The sequence below is a fragment of the Pelodiscus sinensis genome, unplaced genomic scaffold (genome assembly GCF_049634645.1).
Source record: "Pelodiscus sinensis isolate JC-2024 unplaced genomic scaffold, ASM4963464v1 ctg102, whole genome shotgun sequence".
NCBI classification, from domain to species: domain Eukaryota; kingdom Metazoa; phylum Chordata; order Testudines; family Trionychidae; genus Pelodiscus; species Pelodiscus sinensis.
In genome coordinates, this window is record NW_027466045.1 from 85,922 (window position 1) to 108,057 (window position 22,136).

A 22,136-nucleotide genomic window follows, 5' to 3' on the forward strand; every position below is an offset into this window, starting at 1 on the left:
CTCTCTGCCGGGTGCGGGTGCAGGGTCTCTGGCTTCCCCAGGAGCCCTGCCTGGCTTCAGAGGGGCTGTCCCAGAGCATGGCCCCCGACTCAATGACCCCCCCCCCCATACCCTGTTAACCCTCCCTTGCCTATGTTCCTTTCCATGGCTTCACAGCCTCAGCCTGCCCCATTCCTCTCCTCTTGACCACAGCCCCCTGGGCGCCACCCCCCCGCCAGGCCAGCCCCGAGGCACCCCTGCTGGCTGGGGTGGAGGCGTCTCTCACGCTGGCCTCTGGCTCAGGTGGGGGGCAGGAGTCCCAGGGGCTCCATCTTGGAGGCCAGTGGCCTTGATTCCCAGAGTACTTCCAGGATGAAGAACCAGGGACCTGCAGGACAGCAGCCAGCACCCGCAAGCATGACCCCAGCGCCCCCAAAGCCCGAGAGAGCAAAGCAACCCCCCCCCAATCAGCCTCTGGACACGGGGCAGTGTTAGAAAATCATCAGCGTCGCAGGTTTATTTATAAGCATCTCAGAGCGAATATTTATGTCCAGGTCTTGGTACAAAACCGGGAAGGGGGGTACGGGGTGGAGTTGGGGTCAGAGCCAGCCTCCCCCAAACATAATACAACTGCCACCGCCCACCCCCAGAAGGCTGCTGGTCCCCTTCCATGCACCCCCATAGTCACGGCTCCCCCTGTCCTCCATCTCCTCCCCACAACCTGCCCTCTCATTCTCTTTGCACCACTCAGCTGCCCATGCTGAGCTATGCAGAAGCCCCCCTAATCTCCCAGTGCTGTTTTCAGCAATGCCCGTGCCCCATCCTGCCCCGCCCCCCAGCCAGCTGGCACTTTTCCTGGAGGCGGATGGGAGCCAACGCCCCCTAAAGTGGGTTTGGGCAAGGAGTGTGGACGAGCAAATGGGAACCCCCTGGACTCCAGTTTTGTACGGGCCAGGAAAGGGTTGTAATTTTTTTCTTTAAAAAAACAAAATAGGATTTGTATAAAATAAAAGCATTTAAAAAAATCTCCCTCCTCCCATCTGCCAGATTCCCTCTCAAAATACAGACTCCCCCGAAACACTGTTTTCCCCAAATGGAAAAGACAGGACTCAGCAGTGAACCCCCCATTCATGCATTTTTGGGGTGTCGTGCTTTTGGGGAGGACCCATGGAAGATCACAGCCAATGAGTCATACCCCCACCTCACTCCCACATAGCAGGCTATTTCAGGGAGCCAAATGGGCGCTATTCTGAACCCCACCCAAAAAGTGAGGGACCCCCTTCTTTTAGTTGCTCCCCAAGGGATGCAAGGTTTGGCCTACAGCTGTTTCCTTTTCCCCTACACCCCATTTTTGAAGGGACAAAGTTTTTTACTCCTCCATAGAGCAGATTTGGGGGTGAATTTATGACTGCCACGGTACCCCATTTTCTGAAGTACCAGTTTTGGGGTACACGTTTTATCCAGAGGACATCTCATACACAGCTCTCCTTGTATGTTTGGAGGGACACCCTCAGAAAAGGGGGAGAAATGGGTTGGAGGAAGCTGAAAATGGGGGCACCCCATCCCCAAATCCAGATGCCCACCTCCCTTGGGATAAGGCTGACATCCATGGATCTGAAGGACTTGTGTGGGGGCAGATTGGCTCCCCTCTCCCAATGGCTGCACCCCACTTTTGTCCTTCTATGATTTGGGGGGTGCATGGCTCTGCTCACAGTGTGTGCCCGGATGAACCCCTACATTCACAGCTGTGGGGAAAAGCTCCTTTGGGGGGCTCCCCCAATATCCCCTCTCTAGGGGGGCACATCTGGCCCCCCCAAATCACAAGCACCCACCCTACACAGCATGTGAGGGAGAGGCTGCAAGGTTCCCCCAATCTCAAAATAGGCAGTGGGGGGGGTCTCCCCAGATGCTCCACAATTAAGTTCTGCAGGGGGACGTGATGGGTAGTTATGGGGAGAGGGGGAGGAAGTAGAGAAAGGTCATGGCTGAAGGGGGCAACTACAAATAAGGGGTGTGGTCTGGAGAGAGCTCCTCCCCATCCTCAGTTGGAGGAGGGACTAGAAGAGTGGCAACAAACAAGGGGAGGAGCTTAACTGGAGGAAGGGGGTGGAGCAGTAGAGAAAGGGGCGGGGCTTATTCAACAGGACAGAGACAGAGGGTAAAAGGGGCACAGTCTGAAACTGAAGCCGCCCCTCCAGGGGAAAGGGGAGGAGCTTACACACTGAGGAGGAGCTTCAAGAGGGGGTGGAGCTTTTGGAACTCTGGGGCTGCCTACAGCCAGATGGGGTGGAGCCTGCACAACGGGTGGCCGAAGGGCGCCACTCCTGGGATGGAGCTGGAGAGAAAGGGAGGAGCTTGCTGTGCCTATAAAAGAGGGGGTGGAGCCTGGAGATTGCCAGGGGTGGAGCCTGATGGGCATGGCTCCCCTGACTCCTCCCACCCCAGAGGGGCGGGGCCAGGATCAGGAATCCTCCTCCATGCTGAAGCTGCTGCGGCGGCTGGAGCCCTTGGAGGCGCCAGGAGAGAGGGATGAGAGCAGGGGGTCCGAGGCCCCCAGGGGCGACAGGGGCCCCCCGTCCTCCATGAGAATGTCCTCCAGGCCCCTGTCAGCCCCCAGCCCCAGGGGGAAGCCCAGCCCGGCCTCGCCCAGCTCCTCTGAGGGGAAGGCAAGGTCCAGGAGGCAGGCAGTGGAGGCAGTGGGATCCGGGGCGCAGGAGGGGCCCGCCAGGAAGGGAGGGGGGCCAGGGCCCTCTGGCTTGGCGCCCTCCCCGGCACCCCCCAGGGGCAGCAGCGCTGCCGGCGAGGTGAGCGGCAGGCCGTGTAGCTGGGCTTGCATCTCCAGTTCCTGTAGGGGGAGAGAAGGGATCGTGGGAAGAGTGCCCCCTGCTGAGCCCCCCACTAATCCCCCTGCTCTCCAGCCCCACAAGCACCCAGGTCTGCTGCCAGGAGAGAGGTCCCCCTGCGCAGCCCCACGGTGCCCCCCAAGTGCCCAGCTGTGCTGCCCAGAAGAGTGTCCCCTGCCCAATCCCACGGCACCCCCCAAATGTCCAGCTCTGTGGCCAGGGGAGAGAGCCACCTGCCCCACTCCCAGCCCCATGGTGCCCCCCAAGCACCCAGCTCTGCTGTCAGAGGAGAGTGCTCCCCTGCCCAGCCCCGTGGAGACCCCCAAGCACCTGGCTCTGCCTGCTAGGGGATTGTGCCCCCTGCTCAGCCTCCCTCTCCCTGCCCCATGGTGCCCCAATCTCAGCCCCAATGTGCCCCCCAAGCACCCAGCTCTGCTGTCAGGGGAGAGTGCCCCCCTGCCCAGCCCCGTGGAGACCCCCAAGCACCTGGCTCTGCCTGCTAGGGGATTGTGCCCCCTGCTCAGCCTCCCTCTCCCTGCCCCATGGTGCCCCACGGCAGACCTGCACTCGGAGCTGCAGGCTGCGGTTGGCTTGCTCCAGCTTGCGCTGTCTCAGCTCCATCTCCTTGGAGCGCTGCTGCTCCTTCTGCAGCTTGCGGATGTAATCCACTGAAGCCTTCAGGATCGTCCCTTTGTTCCAGCGCATCTCCCTGGGGGCACAGAGGCGGCTGGGAGTCAGGGCTCTGGGCTTTGGGGGTGGGGGTAGTGCTTAGAGCCGGGGGACTGTGCCCTCCCCCACTTACGGGTCGTTGGATTTGGGAATGAGAGTCCCCAGCTCTTTGATTCGGTCGTTGATGTTGAATCGTCTCCGTCTTTCAACTGCAGAGGGAGAAATGGCAGCTCAGAGGCCCGGCCAGCTCAGGGTTCCCCTTGAGATATCCCACCCCAATTCCTGCCACCCCCCCCTCTGCGATCAGCATCCAGCACATCTTAAACCTCGTCACCAGCATCATGTGGCAGGGAGTTCCGCCGGGTAACAGCCTAATTTCTCATTCAAGTGTGGCCCAACTCCCCTCATGTCTATGATACGAGGTGGGGGCCTCTGACACCCCCTCCCAACTATCCACCCCTCCAACTGCATCCTCTTGAGAAGGATCTACCCAGCCGGGGGGGACGGGACGACACACACTCACTCAGATTGTGATTGTCTTTCTTCTGCCTCTCCTTCATCAGCGCCTTGGCTTCATTCTCTGCAGCCAGGGAAGAAGGGAGCGTGTCAGCAGGACAGACGGACGGATGGGTGTGTGGAAAGTCACAATGCCCCCGCCCCCCGCCCCCGTGGCCAGACTGGTACCTGACAACTCTGTCTTGATGTTGGGCAGGTCGGCGGGACAGGAGTTGCTGACGGGGACGGTTGAGTCCGGGAGCGCCTGGCTGCTATAAATCTCCAGCAGGTTCCCCGCCACCGGCAGCTGCGTGGGAGACAAGGGGTTACAATTCATCGTGGCACAGTGACACCTCCTGGCCTCAGGGGGCGCTGTCCCACATGGCTGCTGCCTCCCAGGATCCCTTAAAAGGGCAACGTCTTAAAGGGGCAATAGCCTCTCTTGGCAGGGAGGCGAACCCATCCAGGTGCCTTTAAAGGGGTGGAGCCTTAGTTGGCCACACACCCACATCAGCCTTAAAGGGGCAGAGTCCAAACTCACCCACATGGCCTTTAAGGAGCAGAGGCTCAGCCAGCCTTAAAGGGGCGGTGTACCAACCTGCCTGGTAGCCCTTAAAGGGGCAGAGTCCAAGCCAGCTGCCACCTCCCTGTCCGTTTTAAAGGGGCAGCATTCCCCCTCCTCCCACCCCAGCTGTGACCCGCAAGCCCCCTCCACCCCCCCGTTACCGTGCTGGGCAGCTGCAGCCCCCCGTCCACGGACATGTAGTTCAGCATCTCGTCATTGTAGCTGGACTCCAGGCTGATGATCTCATCGATGACATCATCGATCTGCGGGAGCAGGGCTGGGCTCAGTGCATGTGTTTCCCAGGGCGGGGGGGAAGTGGGTGCCATGCGGGTGTGGTGTGCAGGGAGGGGGCTAGCAGGGCTGCCGGGACAGGAGCTGGGGGCTAGGCGGGAGGCATGGGGGAAGGGAAAAGAGGTAGGAAGCACAAAGGAAGGGAAGGGGGCAGGAATGTGTGTGGGGGACACAGGGAGCAGAGGGGCTGGATGTGGGGCCGGGGCACAGGGGGGACACAGGGAGCAGAGGGGCTGGATGTGGGGCCGGGGCACAGGGGGACACAGGGAGCAGAGGGGCTGGATGTGGGGCCGGGGCACAGGGGGGACACAGGGAGCAGAGGGGCTGGATGTGGGGCCGGGGCACAGGGGGGACACAGGGAGCAGAGGGGCTGGATGTGGGGCCGGGGCACAGGGGGGACACAGGGAGCAGAAGGGCTGGATGTGGGGCCGGGGCACAGGGGGACACAGGGAGCAGAGGGGCTGGATGTGGGGCCAGGGCACAGGGGGACACAGGGAGCAGAGGGGCTGGATGTGGGGCCGGGGCACAGGGGGGACACAGGGAGCAGAGGGGCTGGATGTGGGGCCGGGGCACAGGGGGACACAGGGAGCAGAGGGGCTGGATGTGGGGCCGGGGCACAGGGGGGACACAGGGAGCAGAGGGGCTGGATGTGGGGCCGGGGCACAGGGGGGACACAGGGAGCAGAAGGGCTGGATGTGGGGCCGGGGCACAGGGGGACACAGGGAGCAGAGGGGCTGGATGTGGGGCCAGGGCACAGGGGGACACAGGGAGCAGAGGGGCTGGATGTGGGGCCGGGGCACAGGGGGGACACAGGGAGCAGAGGGGCTGGATGTGGGGCCGGGGCACAGGGGGACACAGGGAGCAGAGGGGCTGGATGTGGGGCCGGGGCACAGGGGGGACACAGGGAGCAGAAGGGCTGGATGTGGGGCCGGGGCACAGGGGGACACAGGGAGCAGAGGGGCTGGATGTGGGGCCGGAGCACAGGGGGACACAGGGAGCAGAGGGGCTGGATGTGGGGCCGGGGCACAGGGGGGACACAGGGAGCAGAGGGGCTGGATGTGGGGCCAGGGCACAGGGGGACACAGGGAGCAGAGGGGCTGGATGTGGGGCCGGGGCACAGGAGGACACAGGGAGCAGAGGGGCTGGATGTGGGGCCGGGGCACAGGGGGACACAGGGAGCAGAGGGGCTGGATGTGGGGCCGGGGCACAGGGGGACACAGGGAGCAGAGGGGCTGGATGTGGGGCCGGGGCACAGGGGGACACAGGGAGCAGAGGGGCTGGATGTGGGGCCGGGGCACAGGGGGACACAGGGAGCAGAGGGGCTGGATGTGGGGCCGGAGCACAGGGGGACACAGGGAGCAGAGGGGCTGGATGTGGGGCCGGGGCACAGGGGGACACAGGGAGCAGAGGGGCTGGATGTGGGGCCGGAGCACAGGGGGACACAGGGAGCAGAGGGGCTGGATGTGGGGCCGGGGCACAGGGGGACACAGGGAGCAGAGGGGCTGGATGTGGGGCCGGGGCACAGGGGGACACAGGGAGCAGAGGGGCTGGATGTAGGGCCGGGGCACAGGGGGACACAGGGAGCAGAGGGGTTGGATGTGGGGCCGGGGCACAGAAGGACACAGGGAGCAGAGGGGCTGGATGTGGGGCCGGGGCACAGGGGGACACAGGGAGCAGAGGGGCTGGATGTGGGGCTGGGGCACAGGGGGACACAGGGAGCAGAGGGGCTGGATGTGGGGCCGGGGCACAGGGGGTCACAGGGAGCAGAGGGGCTGGATGTGGGGCCGGGGCACAGGGGGACACAGGGAGCAGAGGGGCTGGATGTGGGGCCGGGGCACAGGGGGGACACAGGGAGCAGAGGGGCTGGATGTGGGGCCGGGGCACAGGGGGACACAGGGAGCAGAGGGGCTGGATGTGGGGCCGGGGCACAGGGGGGACACAGGGAGCAGAGGGGCTGGATGTGGGGCCGGGGCACAGGGGGACACAGGGAGCAGAGGGGCTGGATGTGGGGCCGGGGCACAGGGGGACACAGGGAGCAGAGGGGCTGGATGTGGGGCCGGAGCACAGGGGGACACAGGGAGCAGAGGGGCTGGATGTGGGGCCGGGGCACAGGGGGGACACAGGGAGCAGAGGGGCTGGATGTGGGGCCGGGGCACAGGGGGACACAGGGAGCAGAGGGGCTGGATGTGGGGCCGGGGCACAGGGGGGACACAGGGAGCAGAGGGGCTGGATGTGGGGCCGGGGCACAGGGGGGACACAGGGAGCAGAGGGGCTGGATGTGGGGCCGGAGCACAGGGGGACACAGGGAGCAGAGGGGCTGGATGTGGGGCCGGGGCACAGGGGGACACAGGGAGCAGAGGGGCTGAATGTGGGGCCGGGGCACAGGGGGGACACAGGGAGCAGAGGGGTTGGATGTGGGGCCGGGGCACAGGGGGGACACAGGGAGCAGAGGGGTTGGATGTGGGGCCGGGGCACAGGGGGGACACAGGGAGCAGAGGGGCTGGATGTGGGGCCGGGGCACAGGGGGACACAGGGAGCAGAGGGGCTGGATGTGGGGCCAGGGCACAGGGGGGACACAGGGAGCAGAGGGGTTGGATGTGGGGCCGGGGCACAGGGGGACACAGGGAGCAGAGGGGCTGGATGTGGGGCCGGGGCACAGGGGGACACAGGGAGCAGAGGGGCTGGATGTGGGGCCAGGGCACAGGGGGGACACAGGGAGCAGAGGGGCTGGATGTGGGGCCGGGGCACAGGGGGGACACAGGGAGCAGAGGGGCTGGATGTGGGGCCGGGGCACAGAAGTACACAGGGAGCAGAGGGGCTGGATGTGGGGCCAGGGCACAGGGGGGACACAGGGAGCAGAGGGGCTGGATGTGGGGCCGGGGCACAGGGGGACACAGGGAGCAGAGGGGCTGGATGTGGGGCCGGGGCACAGGGGGACACAGGGAGCAGAGGGGCTGGATGTGGGGCCGGGGCACAGAAGGAAACAGGGAGCAGAGGGGCTGGATGTGGGGCAGGCATTCGGGGCAGGGACGGGCGCGTCGGGGAACCCCCACTCACCTCTTTCTCCGAGTTGGAGCCGATGTGCAGCATGGCCATGGGGCTGTTGGGGGCGGTGCCGGGGCCCGAGGAAGCCGGCTGCCGGGCGGGCAGGCTGTGGGCCTCGGGGGCCGAGGCGGCCTGGGGGGAGCGGATGGGGGCCGCGGGGCTGGAGCCCGCCAGGGCCTGGGCCGCCATCTTGGTGCCCATGGTGGTGGAGAGGTATTGCTTCACCTGCTGCCGCTGCGCCTCCTGCAGGTGGTACCGGGTCGGGTTCTCCAGGTGCGTCTGGACCTGGGGGGGCAGAACAGGGACTGTGAGGGGGGAACCTGCCCCATCCCCATCACAGCCAGCGCCCCCTAGAGGGGACCCCCTGCACCATTCCCCATCCCCCCAGAGCCAGCCCCGCCCTAGAGGGTTCCCCCCACCCCATTCCCCGCCCCCCTGCACCAGCCAGGGCCGGGTGGGATCCAGCACCCCCTAGAGAGGACCCCCCGCCCCATTCCCTGCCCCCCAGCGCAAGCCAGAGCCCCCCAGCTCTCACCTTGAGCACCTCGACCGGGACCTGGGTGGCGGGGCGCGGCAGGGGGCTGCTGACGGAGATGGCTGGGGTGGGGGGTGCGGAGTTGGGGGGCAGGAACTGGGCCGCCTGCTGCTGCTCCCGCCGCTCCTGCTCCTGGGTCTGCGCCCGCATCAGCTGCTGCCGCAGCAGCACCCGCGACGACATGCTGGAGCCGGGAGGGTCCCCCGAGGGGGCTGGGGGCTGCGGGGGGGCGGCCGGAGGGCTGTGGGGGCAGAGCCGAGACAGAGTTAGAGACGGGGGGGGGGGGCCTGTGCCGAATCCTCCCCTCTCCCCCAAACCCTCCCCCCTTCCCAGCATCCTTCCCCCTCTCACCCTGCTACCCCTCCCCCATTGCTGCTTTCTGCCTCTCCCCCCTTGACTCAGCATATTTCAGAGCAGGACAAACAGGTTGGGGGGACGCCGATCCCCCCCCAACATGGTGCCCCTTATTCCCGACCCGCAGCCCCTGCTTGCCCCACCCCAACTTTCTCCTGCCCCCGCCAGCTCTCCCTTGGAGTCCCAACCAAAATGACTGGCCTGCCCTTGGCTGCAAAGGGGAGAAACTCGAGGGGCCAGGTCCCCCCTCCCCATGTAATACGGGGGGGGCTCAATTCGGGAAGGTGCCTTCAAAGCAGGGGGCTGGCCAGGCCAATACTAGGCTTGTCAGATGCTTTCACTAAAAATCCCGAACGTGGCAGGAAAAATACTCGGTTGTTGGGCAAAAAAAAAAAAAAAAAAAAAAGGTGAGACCAAGAGCAAGGTCGCTGCGCCTTTACGAATCCCCGCGCCCCTCGCTCCCCACGCGGCGGGGGGATTTTCTGGTTTTTTACCGGGCAGGGGGCCAGAACTAACGGACTGTCCAGGCGAAATCCAGGCAGCTGGCAGCCCTGGCCACTACTCAGACACCTACGTCCGCCATGTTGAAACCAATGAATGGGGGGGAGGGGTGATTAGCTTGACTCTGCCCCACATAGCAATCACGGGCGGGGGGGGGGAGTGAGGTCCCTCACATTGGGGAAGGGATAGAGGCCAACTCCCTCCTCCGTTGTCCACTGGCAAATATTGCGGACGGCTAAAGGCGGCCATCTTGGATTTAGTCAAGGGGGGAGTTGGGGCCAAGTTTGGGGGGAGCAGGCTGCTATAAATGGGGGGGGTCTTTGCTCCTTAATGCCTCTGACAAACCACATGGGTCGGAGAGCAAGAGGGCTGCTCCAAGCCCTGAGGCCGACTCACGCCCAGGGCTTGCCCTTGGGGTCCTTGCGGCTACAAGAGGCAAACATGGAAGCCTAAAGGCAGCCATCTTTGATTCAGTCAATGGGAGGGGCTGGGGCCAATTTGGGGGCGGGGGCGCCTTCGTTCCCCCACCTTCTTCTCCGCCCCTTGGCGGACAGAACTTGGGGGGGCTAGGCCAGGCCATGGGGTCCCCCTGCAATCATTGGGGTCCTCGTTGGGGAACATTGGTAGGGGGAGGGAGACCCTAGAGCAGCGCAAGGGTGACAGGAGAGCTCCAAGATGGCTGCCCAAAGATGGCCGCCTTACCTGCCGGAGAGGGGCTGACTCTTGAGTTCGTAGAAGCTGTCGCCGGCCAAGGAGAAGACGTTCTCCAAGTCAATGTCTGCGACAATGCCCGACTCAGGGAGCAAGGACTCGAGGCTGGGGGTGGGACAGAGTGAGCGTGAGTCCTTGTGCGTGACCCTCGTGCAAATTTCTCACGTGTCCCCCTTCCCCGTGCCTCCCCGGGAGGCAAAGAGTTGGCCATGGGCTCCATGGTCACAAAGTGCTTCCGGGCTGGTCCCCACCTCTAGATGGCTTCCCACCCCGACACACCCCACAACTTCCCCAAGACACACCCCTGTCCCATACCACAGCCTCCCATTGCACCTGACACCACCACTTCCACTCCCCAAGACACAGCTCCTGTACTACACCCCACCCCGACTCACCCCGCACAACACAAACTTCATAACCTCATTATACAACCCGTAGAGCACACACACAACATCCCAGTGCACAATCCCCAGCACAACCACAGCCCTGCACAACACACATCCTCACATGCAACCCCCATGACACACGCACCATCACAGTACACAGCCACAACACACAACCTCCACCACCCACCCGCCACCTCACGACACAGCTGCAACGCACCACCCAGACACACCACTCCAGATACACCCCTGCACCACACACACATACAGCACCCCAAACCCCCCCACACACCTCATGCACAACCCCCCACAACACACCGCCAACGTACAACACACAACCTCCACCACCCACCCTCCACCTCACGACACAGCTGCAACGCACCACCCAGACACACCATCCCAGATACAGCCCTGCACCACACACACATACAGCACCCCAAGCCCCCCCGCACACCTCATGCACAACCCCCCACAACACACCGCCAACGTACAACACACAACCTCCACCACCCACCCTCCACCTCACGACACAGCTGCAACGCACCACCCAGACACACCATCCCAGACACAGCCCTGCACCACACACACATACAGCACCCCAAGCCCCCCCGCACACCTCATGCACAACCCCCCACAACACACCGCCAACGTACAACACACAACCTCCACCACCCACCCGCCACCTCACGACACAGCTGCAACGCACCACCCAGACACACCATCCCAGACACAGCCCTGCACCACACACATACAGCACCCCACAACACACCGCCAACATACAACACACAGCCGCAATACACAACCCACTCACCCCAACACAGAACCTCACAACCACAGGCACAGCACTCCACAACACACAGCTGCACAGCCCCAGACAGATCACCACCACCGCTCAATACACAACCCCCCTCCCACCCTAGCTCCCTTGGCCTCAGAGATTCAAGCCTTCCCAGGTCTCCAACTAGCCCGACAACACAACCCACAGTGACACACAAATCCCGACAACCCACAACCAGCCTTGGCCAGTACCCCCCGCTGTGGCCCACCCCAATTCCCCACGCTTAGTCCCCAGGACACCCACAAAACCCTGGTTTCTTTCCTCCTGGGTTCTCACCCTGGTGGCCTGTGGGGTCTGCCCTGCGTGGCGCTCGGAGGGGTCTGTTACGGGGTCCCCCGTGGCCACCCCCTGCGGGACAAATTCTTCTCAGGCAAAAGCATCTAGCTGGCCCCTGGGGGACTCTCTTAGCCAGAGGTGAAAAATGCAGCCAAGCCCCCAAATAGCTTAGCCAGGGCTAGGAGCCCCACGCTCCCCCAGGGTCTCTGGGCGGGGTTTGGGCTGGGGAGAATCCTGAGTCTCCCCCCCCCCCAAGGTCAGAGTGGCCCCGGGAATCGGGCACCAACACGGGGGGGGGGCATCGCGGTCCCTCTCCACATGGTGAAATCGCCCAGTCCGCTTTGGGCAAGCCAGCTAGCCCAGTGTGAACGCCCGCCCCGCTCGGCTACGCCCCGGCGCCGGATCGCCTGGCGGAAACAGCCAGGAGAGAAATGGACTGGGGGGGGGGTTCCCAGCCCTGATCTTCCCACCCCAAGGGTCCAGCCCCCACCCAACGGGGAGGAATTGTGGCCTCTGGCCTGCGGCCCAAGGGGACAGATCCAGGGGGCTCTGGGGTGGATGGGATCCGGCTACAACTTTCCCCGCATCCCAGGCCTCTTGAGGGCATGAAATGGGACGGGGGCGGTCAGGGGGCAGCACTGGGAAACGAGGCCACCCCCCCACACTCACACACAGGCAACCTTCTTAAAGGGGCGGCTCCCCTCTCATTCCAGAGCGGGGCGTGAGAGTCATCGCAAGACCACCCTGCCCCAAAACCAAGCAGATGAGAGCCAGGACATCTGGCTTCCATCTAGGTTCTCTTGCTGGCTCCAGAGTGGTGCCTAGTGGTTAGAGCAGGGGGCTGGGAGCCGGACACCTGGGCTCTCTCTGGCCCTGGGGGGGAGTGGGTTCTAGTGGTTAGAGCAGGAGGCTGGGAGCTGGATGCCTGGGTTTTCTCTGGCTCTGGGGAGGGGGGGGGAGTGGGGCCTAGTGGTTAGAGCAGGAGGCTGGGAGCCGGACGCCTGGATTCTATCCCACGATGCTGGAACAATTTCTAGTGGGGTGGGGGAGGGCTTTGCCCCAGGACCCTGGCTCTGCAGACACGTTGTCCCTCCCCACCCCCCTCGCAAGCCCCAAACATCCCAGCTGGGGACAGGGGCCAAAAACCGCAGCGGGAGGTAGGCGTTTCCCAGGCCTGGGGGGCTAAAACACACCTGGCCCCTGCCCCCACTTGGAAATTGCAATAGTGAGAGTTATGGCTCCCCCCCCCCATCAGGACAGATACCTGCTTCTGCTTTCAGCATGACATGGTACAAGGGGCTAGGGAGCAGGCACGAGGGGGCAGGGCTGGGGGATGGGAGCAAGGGGGCAGGGCTGGGGGGGCAGGGCTGGGGGATGGGAGCGAGGAGGCAGGGCTGGGGGGCATGGGGTGGGAGTGAGGGGCACCGACAGCACTGGGGGGGCAGGGGCTGTGGGTCAGGAGTGAGGGGGCAGGGCTGGGGGGGCAGGGCAGGGAGATGGGAGCGAGGAGGCAGGGCTGGGGGGCATGGGGTGGGAGTGAGGGGCACCGACAGCACTGGGGGGGCAGGGGCTGTGGGTCAGGAGTGAGGGGGCAGGGCTGGGGGGCAGGGCTGGGGGATGGGAGCGAGGAGGCAGGGCTGGGGGGCATGGGGTGGGAGTGAGGGGCACCGACAGCTCTGGGGGGGCAGGGGCTGTGGGTCAGGAGTGAGGGGGCAGGGCTGGGGGGGCAGGGCAGGGAGATGGGAGCGAGGAGGCAGGGCTGGGGGGGGCAGGGGCTGTGACTCCCAGCAGGGAAGGGAAGGGAAGGAAAAGGAAGGGCCGGATAGGACACAGACTCCACAGACTTGAGGGGAAGTGACAGAGCCTGGGGGGGGGGGGTCAGGTTAGTTCAGCACCAGGCTGGGGCCTCCCCCCGGCCCTGCCCCAGTGTCCCCTCTCCCGGTTCTCCTGGGGATGTGCCCCCCTCCTGCCCCAGCTGGGCACCTGGGGTCTCTCCCTGGCTCTGGGGGAGCGGGGTCCAGTGGTTAGAGCAGGGGGGCTGCTGGGATCCTGGGCTCCACCCCTGCCCCCAACTCGCTGTGTGACCTTCAGTGGCCCCCTCCCCCGCTCCAGGGATCATTAACTAGACCCGGGAGCAAACAACATGGACCCTGGAGCCCGGGGTCCGGAGAGGCCAGAAATTATCCTGGGGGGGGGGGGGATCTGCTACTGCAGCCCCATGAGAACCCAGGAGTCCCAGGCTCCCCCCCCCAACCGCCGCTCTAACCACTAGCCCCCACTCCCCTCCCAGAGCTGGGAAGAGACCCCAGGAAACCAGGCTGCCCCCCCCCCGCTCTAACCACTAGTCCCCACTCCCCTCCCAGAGCTGGGAAGAGACCCCAGGAAACCAGGCTGCCCCCCCCGCTCTAACCACTAGTCCCCACTCCCCTCCCAGAGCTGGGAAGAGACCCCAGGAAACCAGGCTGCCCCCCCCGCTCTAACCACTAGCCCCCACTCCTCCCAGAGCCAGGAGCGAACTCACACTCAGCTTCATTTGCAGCCAGAGGCTCGGGTCCCCCAGGCCAGCCCCTGCCCCTCCCCCTTGTGACCCAGTCACAACCTCGCCCCCCAGCTGCCCTCACCCCCAACCCACAGGGTCGGGCCCAGGGGTCGCTTGTCCAACCCTCCCCCAGCCAAAGGGGTCCCTGGGGGCGGGAGGCCGAGACGGGACAGGACCCCGGGGAAGGGAGGGGGGGCACCAGGGAGGAAAGGGGAGGTCCTCGGGGGGAGGGGCATTCCAGCGAGCAAAGGGTGCCGGAGGAGGAGGTGCCGGGGGACAGGGGGTTGCCCAGGGGGTACTGGGGCAGCGGGGGCTCCGGGGGACGGGACCCTAGCGCGGGGGACAAGTAGATGGTAGGGAGGAATAGTGCGCGGGACAGAAGGATACAGGGGGGGATACCGCACGGGACAGAGGGATACGGGGGGGGGATACCGAGCGGGACAGGGGGATACAGGGGGGGATACCGCACGGGACAGGGGGATACGGGGGGGGATACCGCATGGGACAGGGGGATACGGGGGGGGGATACCGCACGGGACAGGGGGATACGGGGGGGGATACCGCACGGGACAGGGGTATACGGGGGGGGGATACCGAGCGGGACAGGGGGATACAGGGGGGGATACCGCGCGGGACAGGGGGATACAGGGGGGGATACCGCGCGGGACAGGCGGATACGGGGGGGGATACCGCGCAGGACAGGGGGATACCACACGGGACAGGCGGATACGGGGGGGATACCGCACGGGACAGGCGGATACGGGGGGGGATACCGCACGGGACAGGCGGATACGGGGGGGGATACTGCGCGGGACAGGGAGATACGGGGGGGGGATACCGCGCGGGACGGGAGGGGGGTGGGCCCGGCACAGGGGGATACCGGGGGATACCGCACGGGACAGGGGCATACGGGGGACATCGCATGGGACAGGAGGGGGGGTAGGCCCGGCACAGGAGGATACGGGGGGGGGATTCCGCGCGGGATGGGAGGGGGGGTAGGCCCGGCACAGGAGGATAGGGGGGGGGGGGATACTGCGCAGGACGGGAGAGGGGTAGGCCTGGCACAGGAGGATACGGGGGGATACCGCGCGGGACGGGAGGGGGGTGGGCCCGGCACAGGGGGATACCGGGGGGGGGGGATACCGCGCGGGACGGGGGGGGGTGGGCCCGGCACAGGGGGATACCGGGGTGGGGGGTTACCGCGCGGGACGGGGGGGGGGGCCCGGCACAGGGGGATACCGGGGTGGGGGGTTACCGCGAGGGACGGGGGGGGGGCCCGGCACAGGGGGATACCGGGGTGGGGGGTTACCGCGCGGGACGGGGGGGGGGCCCGGCACAGGGGGATACCGGGGTGGGGGGTTACCGCGAGGGACGGGGGGGGGCCCGGCACAGGGGGATACCGGGGGGGGTTACCGCGAGGGACGGGGGGGGGGCCCGGCACAGGGGGATACCGGGGGGGGGTTACCGCGCGGGACGGGGGGGTCCCGGCACAGGGGGATACCGGGGGTCTCTGCCCCCCTCACCTCAGCACCTGGACGGTCTCAGCCGCGCGGGGTCCCTCCAGCAGGACGTAGACAGTCGGGGGGGCCCGCTGGGGGTCGGGTTCCCGGGCCCCCTGCCCCGCCCCGTGCGACATTCTCCTCCCCCCGCAGGGCTCGGGGCCCGGGGGAAGCGGCCGGTGTCCCAGCAGGAGTGGCCCGGGGGGGGGGCGCTGGGCCTAGGGCGCGGGGTCCGAGAGCGGCCGCTGGCTCCGGTGCGGGACCCCCCTCAACCCCGATCGCAGCCGATAAACACCCGGCCGGAGAGTTATTGCCTCATCCCCCGGCTGGGGGGGGATCGCCAAGGGAAATGACGTCACGTCGGGATACACCCCCAGCCCGGGGGGGTGCCAGGGGGGCATCTGACACACGCCCCGACGGTGCCCCTCGCTCCAGACCCCCATCGCCTCGCCCCGCTTGTCCCGGGCCCGTCCCGCGGCCGGACCGAAGCAGGACCCGGATTTTCGGGAGCCCCCCAGGACCTCCTGGGGCTGAACCCCCTCTCCATGCGCGCGCGTGTCCCTGTCGCTCGTGGGGTGCGGTGTCCGGTGGGCGCGAGTTGTGTGTGTGTGAGTTGTGTTGGTCGGGGTGTGGTTGTGTGTCTCTGGGTGTGCGCCGGCTGTTGTGCTCTGGGAGTGTGCGGCTCTGCCAGTCAGTTGTCGTGGAGGGATTGTGTAGCTCTGTGTGAGACTTGTGTGTGTGTGTGTGTGTTGTCAGCGGGTGTTGGGTGCGTGAAGTGGTGTGTCTGTGGGTGTATCAGTTCCCGTGGGGAGGGGGGGGGACTATGGGTACCTATTTATGTGGCTGTGGTGTGTATCTGCTGTAACAGTGTGTGTTCAATTGTGTATCATTGTGTGGGACCGCTTTCGTGGTAGGCGGTGTGACCGTTCACCTCTCTGTGTGTATCGGCTGCCATGGCAGGGGTCCGGCGGTGCGTCTGAGTGTGCGTGTGAGGTGTTGCGGGGCAAGCGGTTGTCTGCCTCTGTGTGTAGCCGCTGTGTACCGGTGTCGGTGCGACTGTGCATCTCCGTGTGTGCCAGGGCTCCAGCTGTCCGGGTGCGGGGGTGTCGGTCCCTGTGGCTCAGTTTGTTGTGGCTTGTGCTACCCCCTTAAGCCCCCCCTCACAGCCCATCCCCGCGCCGCCCCGCGCCCCGCCCCCTACATTCCCTCCGGCGCCCCAAGGGTTAATCACTGGAGCAGGCGGATTGGCGTGACCACACAGGGTGTGTGTGAGATACACCCGGCCCGCCTGTGCGTGGGGGGCGGGGGCTACACCCGGCCTGTGACAATGTGCCTCTGCCTGTCTTGCACCGGGAGCCGATTGGCCCAGTAACCAGCCAGCGACTGTCCGGCTGTGCAACCCCCCACCACACACCCTCCTCCGCCTGTTGGCGACAGAGAGGGTGTGAAACAGGCGGCGGGGACTGGGAGCCAGGGCTTTTCCAGCCGAAAAAGAGCCGGGAACTGGCTGGCTGGATTAAACGGGGGCGGGGGGGTCCCCCTTGCACCCCCGGACTGGTCACACACCCGCGGCGGCGGTTGTGCGTCCCCCGAGCCAGGAAACAGAACAACGCATCTGAGAGAGGAAAGGTAAGAGACCCCCCCCCCGGAAAATAGCCTGGAGGGGGCTGGGCTGGCTCGGTGGGGCAGGGGCCTGTCCCGTCCATGGGGCACCAGATCCCCCCGCTGAGCCAGAGCGGGGGGCTGGCTGGCTCGGGGGTGGGGAGGGATAAAGCCTCCCCTGGCAGGGTCAGGGAGCAGGATGGAGGGCTGGGCGGGGGGGGGCATTCCCCAGGACATTGAGGGGCACCATGGGGTGGAGAGTGGGGCTGAGGGCTGGGCAGGGGCATCCTCCCCTGGGCACTGGGGGGCTGGGAATGGGGCAGGGGTGCTGTCCTCTGGTAGGCAGGTCCAGGCGCTGTGGGGCAGAGACTGGGCTGGGAGACTGGACAGGGTGCTGTCCCCTGGAAGGCAGGCCTGGGCACTGTGGGTCTGGGAGCTGGGTGGGGGCTGAGCAGACGATGCGTGGGGCTGGGAGCTGGGTGGGGGCTGGGTATTGGGTGCTGTGGGGCCGGGTGGGGGCTGGGCAGGGGCTCTGCCCCCTGGCAGGCAGGCCTGGGCCCTGGGTGTGCCATGCTGGGAGGAGCGGGCGGCTGGGCAGAGTTTAGTGTAACAAGTTCTTCCCCCCCCTCCCCCCCGTGTGGCTGTTCCCCAGCTGCTCTGCCCCAGAGGTGGCTGCATTGCACAGTCAGGCCAGTCCTTCCCGGGGATGCGGGGGGGGGGGGGCTGTTTCTGTGTCCGGGCAGCTGGAAAGGTCTGGATCTGAGGGTCACTTGAACTGGAAACAGGGTCTGGGGAAGTTGATGCTGAGAGGCTAGTGGGGCAAACCAGGGCGCAGGAGGGACAGGGGGTCTAGTGGTTGGAGTCCGGCTGCCTGGGTTCCCGGGGTGGGGGGTGAGCCGTGCCCGGCCTGGCTGCTTGGCAGAGTGACCTATTTTGTGGCATGAGGTGAGGCCGCTGCGGGAGCACCCTGGGCCAGGGTCTCTGTGGGAAGGGGGCATTAAACCCTCGCAGCCGTTCCCACCCCATCAATGGGCACAGAGCAGGGGGACAGGAGGGGCCCGGCCTGGCTCAGGGATTGTCTTCGGCCCCCTAAGCGGCTTTGGAGTCAGCTGATTGTGTTAATCCCCATTTTAATGAGAGTCAGGAAAATGCACAAAGATGCCCCTCTCTGCGGGCAGCTGGGAACAGAACCCAGGCCTCCAGCCCCCCCTTGCCCTGACCCACCTGACCCCGCTCCCTTCCTGGGGCTGTGGCGAGAACCCAGGCGTCCTGGCTGCCGTCCGACAGATGAATCATTCCCGGTCTGGTGGTGCCAGGGCACTGGAATGCAGAAGGCTCGTTCAACCGGTGCCACCAGTGCCCTCGTGCCGTCGCTGGAGGAGGGAAAGTACCAGTGCCATTAGCTGGGGGAGTGTGTTGCAACTACCTCTGGGGTGGGGCAGCTGGGGAACAGCTGCATATAATGCTGCTCAGAGAGGGCTCGCCCAGCACTAGGATGCAGCCGCTTCTGGGGCAGGGTGACTGGGGAGCAGCCGCATATAACGCCAATTGGAGAGGGCACGCCCAGGGCCAGGATGCAGCCACTTCTGGGATGGAGCAGCTGGAGAACCGCTGCATATAACGCCGCTTGGAGAGGGCTCCCCCAATGCTGGGATGCAGCCACTTCTGGGGCACGGCAGCTGGGCAACAGCTGCATATAACACCACTCAGAAAGGGCTCACCCAGTGCCAGGATGCAGCCACTTCTGGGGCGGGGCAGCGGGGGAGCCGCCACCGAACGGGAAACACGCAGCAGGGGGGCTTCCGTTTTCTGGGGCTCAGTGTCCGTTAGCAGGAAGTCCTGGTGAGCTCAGGTGTGAATTCCTTTCCAGCTTTTCCAGCATCCAAGCCTGTCAGCAAGTCTCCAGGCGGGGTGCGGGATGGGGATGGCCCTGTGTTTTGGGGCTGCTTGGTTCAGCCCGATGGGAGACTGAGGAGGAAAATGATGGAGGGATCTCAGCAGGCGGGCAGAGCCAGGCGCTGGGGGGCACCGAGTTGTGGGCACTGGAGGGGGGAGCCCCAGGGAACAGAGGGTTCAATGGGGCTGCACTGGGGGGCATTCCAGGCTGTTCTGTGGGCAGCCTCCCCTGCCCCCTCCATGCACCTCCAGGTATGCCTGGAATGGGCCCCCTGGCCCTGTATGGTGCCGGCAGAAGGGGTAGCACCACCAGGGCCCCCGGCCAGTGGATGGGGGTCCCCAGATACATCATGGGGAGCCCTTTGGGTATCAGTGGAGGCCTCGAGGCCGCTTTAACCCTTGTAGTGCCAGGAGCAGAGAGGGCAGATCCCTCCAGATACCTGGGCTCTTCTCAGAGTAGCTGTGAATGTGTCAGGGTGTGTGGGTGTGTGTGTGTTGGAATGCTAGCGTGTGTTACTTTGTGTAGTTGTTAGTGTGTGCGCGCACTGTGCCAATGTGGTAGTGTGTTTCCTTGTGTGGCTGTTTTTGGGTGGGTGTTTGGCTGTGTTGCTGTGTGTCTTTTGTGTTTGTTATGGTCTGCATTACTTGTGTGGGGATGGCATTGTGTATGTGTTTTGTGCGGTATTGTTGTGTTAACCTGTGTTGATGTGTTATGTGTATTTGGTGTAGGAGGCAGCAAGTGTGGTGTTGTCAGTGGATCGGTGCGTTAGTGTGGGGTTCCTAGTGCGTAGGTGGTGTGCGTTGTGATGAGGGGGTGTTGCCCAGTTTTTGGTCTGTGTGCGTGCTAGTGTGTGTTGGCTTGGGTGTGTATTGTTGCAGTGTGTGTTACTCTGTGTGTTTGCCTTGTGCGTACATCTGTCGTCTTGTATATGTACATGTTGTGTGGGTGTGTGTAACTGTGAGAGTGGGAGAGAAGTGTGCGTCTCATGGTCTGTGGGTTATCTGCCCATGTGCATCTGTGTGCCCACGTCCCTGGGGGTATGCTGCAGATGGTGTGCAGAGCCCTGGGTGTGTGTCCCAGTGTGTGTCGTGGGGTGTGCACCCGTGTGTGTAGATCACTCTGTGTGCGCAATGGGATGGTGTCTACCTGGCTGTGTGTCCCAGGTGCCGTGGCTCAGGCTGTTTGTTCCCGGTGGCCTGTCCCAGGGTAGTGTGTCCCCAGGTGGTGTGCACTAGGCTGCCTGTCCTTGGAGGCGTACACCTGGCGGCCTGTCCTGGGTGGTGTGTACCTGGCTGCCTGTTCCAGGCAGTATGTCACCAGGTGCCTGTCCCAGGGACGTACACCTGGCTGCTTGTCCCAGTCAGTGTGTCCCTGACTGCCTTTCCCGGCAGCTTGTCCCGAGCTGGCGTATCCCTGGTTTCCTGTTCCGGTCACTATGTCTCTGGCTGCCTGTCCTGGGTAGTGTGTGCCTGGCTGCCTGTCCCAGGCACTGTGTCCCTGGCTGCCTGTCCTGGATGTCTGTACCAGGCTGCCTGTCCCGGGCTCTGCATCCCTGGCTGCCTGGCCCAGTCACTGTCTCTGGCTGCCTGTCCCAAGCTGCCTGTCCCAGGTGCTGTGTCCCTGGCTGCCTGTCCTTGCTGTCTATCCCAGTCACTGTCTCTGGCTGCCTGTGGCAGGTGCTGTGTCCCTGGCTGCCTGTCCTGGATGTCTGTACCAAGCTGCCTGTCCTGGGTATCTCCACCAAGCTGCCTGTCCCGGGCTCTGCATCCCTGGCTGCCTGTCCCAGTCCCTGTCTCTGGCTGCCTGTCCCAAGCTGCCTGTGGCAGGTGCTGTGTCCCTGGCTGCCTGTCCCGGGTGCTGTGTACCTGGCTGCCTGTCCTGGATGTCTGTCCCAGGCTGCCTGTCCCGGGCGCTGTGTACCTGGCTGCCTGTCCTGGATGTCTGTCCCAGGCTGCCTGTCCCAGGTGCTGTGTACCTGGCTGCCTGTCCTGGATGTCTGTCCCAGGCTGCCTGTCCCAGGCGCTGTGTACCTGGCTGCCTGTCCTGGATGTCTGTCCCAGGCTGCCTGTCCCGGGCGCTGTGTACCTGGCTGCCTGTCCTGGATGTCTGTCCCAGGCTGCCTGTCCCAGGTGCTGTGTACCTGGCTGCCTGTCCTGGATGTCTGTCCCAGGCTGCCTGTCCCGGGCGCTGTGTACCTGGCTGCCTGTCCTGGATGTCTGTCCCAGGCTGCCTGTCCCGGGCGCTGTGTACCTGGCTGCCTGTCCTGGATGTCTGTCCCAGGCTGCCTGTCCCGGGCGCTGTGTACCTGGCTGCCTGTCCTGGATGTCTGTCCCAGGCTGCCTGTCCCGGGCGCTGTGTACCTGGCTGCGTGTCAGCCCGGCCCGGCCCCGGCGCGCCAGGGGTTAAAGGCGCGGCCCCCGCCCCCGCTCCCCGGCGTGTCCTCGGATCGCGGCACTTCGCTCCCAGGTTCCAGCGGGTCGGTCTCGCGTGGGGGCTCCCTGCGCCCCGGTGAGTCCTGCCTGCGCGCGCAGCGGCCGGGGGCGGGGCATTAGCCCTCCCCCAAATCCTATCGGGGGGGCAGAGGGCAAAGCCCCCCAGGCCTGGATCGGCTCCCACGGGAACTCCCGGGGCTCCGAGCCGCGAACTCGAGTGTTTTCCGCTCGCGGAACAAAGTTAGACGGGGGGGGGAGGGGCTGGTCTGAGCTCCCCCAGGGTCACTCCGGAGTCACTCCGGATCCGGCCCCGCCCCCGCCTCGACCCCTCCCCCGTTTGCTGGGCGGGGGGCTGCTCTCAGCTCCCCCCGGAACAGCGTCCCCTCAAGGACCAGTGGGGCTAATTCCTGAGTTGGGGGGCCGGGAGCCCCGACTCCTGGGGTCCCCCCCGGCTCTGGGGGGGAGGGGCCCGGACGCCTGGGTTCCCTCCTGGCGCGGGGCGGGGAGCGGGGCCGGAAGCTCCGGGCTGGGACGCGGGGAAGGTGTTGGCAGGAAATCGCTGCTGAGTCTCCCGGGAGGGACCTGTCGGGTCCTGCCCGGGGCTGGGATGCGCCTCGGGGGCCAGACACGGCGGCGTGTGGGGGTGGGGGTGTCGCAAGGGCTTCCGGTCCCACGGCCCCTG

The 22,136-nt window shown here is 65.5% G+C and overlaps 1 protein-coding gene across 3 annotated transcripts; it reads right to left on the reverse strand.

Moving 5' to 3' along the window:
• Positions 1-468: 468 nt before the first annotated feature.
• On the reverse strand, positions 469-16,241 carry TFE3 (transcription factor binding to IGHM enhancer 3). Of its 3 annotated transcripts, XM_075918591.1 has the most exons (11): positions 15,548-16,241; positions 11,486-11,557; positions 9,980-10,093; positions 8,423-8,663; positions 7,900-8,172; positions 4,713-4,814; positions 4,176-4,293; positions 4,015-4,071; positions 3,625-3,700; positions 3,384-3,531; positions 469-2,824 (listed from the first exon to the last, which is right to left on the reverse strand). In XM_075918591.1, exons 4-11 carry the CDS (start codon positions 8,603-8,605, stop codon positions 2,441-2,443), a joined length of 1,341 nt encoding a protein of 446 aa, XP_075774706.1. In that variant the 5' UTR covers positions 8,606-8,663; positions 9,980-10,093; positions 11,486-11,557; positions 15,548-16,241; the 3' UTR covers positions 469-2,440. The 3 variants fall into 3 exon arrangements, with proteins under 3 accessions (XP_075774706.1, XP_075774705.1, XP_075774707.1); XM_075918590.1 differs by lacking the exon at positions 11,486-11,557 and having other exon boundaries at positions 15,548-16,231; XM_075918592.1 differs by lacking the exon at positions 11,486-11,557 and having other exon boundaries at positions 15,556-15,791.
• Positions 16,242-22,136: the final 5,895 nt, after the last annotated feature.

Bases quoted from the DNA above. Each gene is read 5' to 3' on its own strand.
- TFE3 (XM_075918590.1), bottom strand. From the start codon at position 15,660: ATGTCGCACGGGGCGGGGCAGGGGGCCCGGGAACCCGACCCCCAGCGG. The intron at 10,094-15,547 runs GTGAGGGGGGCA...TCCCACCCCCAG, and splicing joins GAGACCGTCCAGGTGCTGAG to CCTCGAGTCCTTGCTCCCTG. The intron at 3,701-4,014 runs GTGAGTGTGTGT...CTCCCTCTGCAG, and splicing joins GAAAGACAATCACAATCTGA to TTGAAAGACGGAGACGATTC.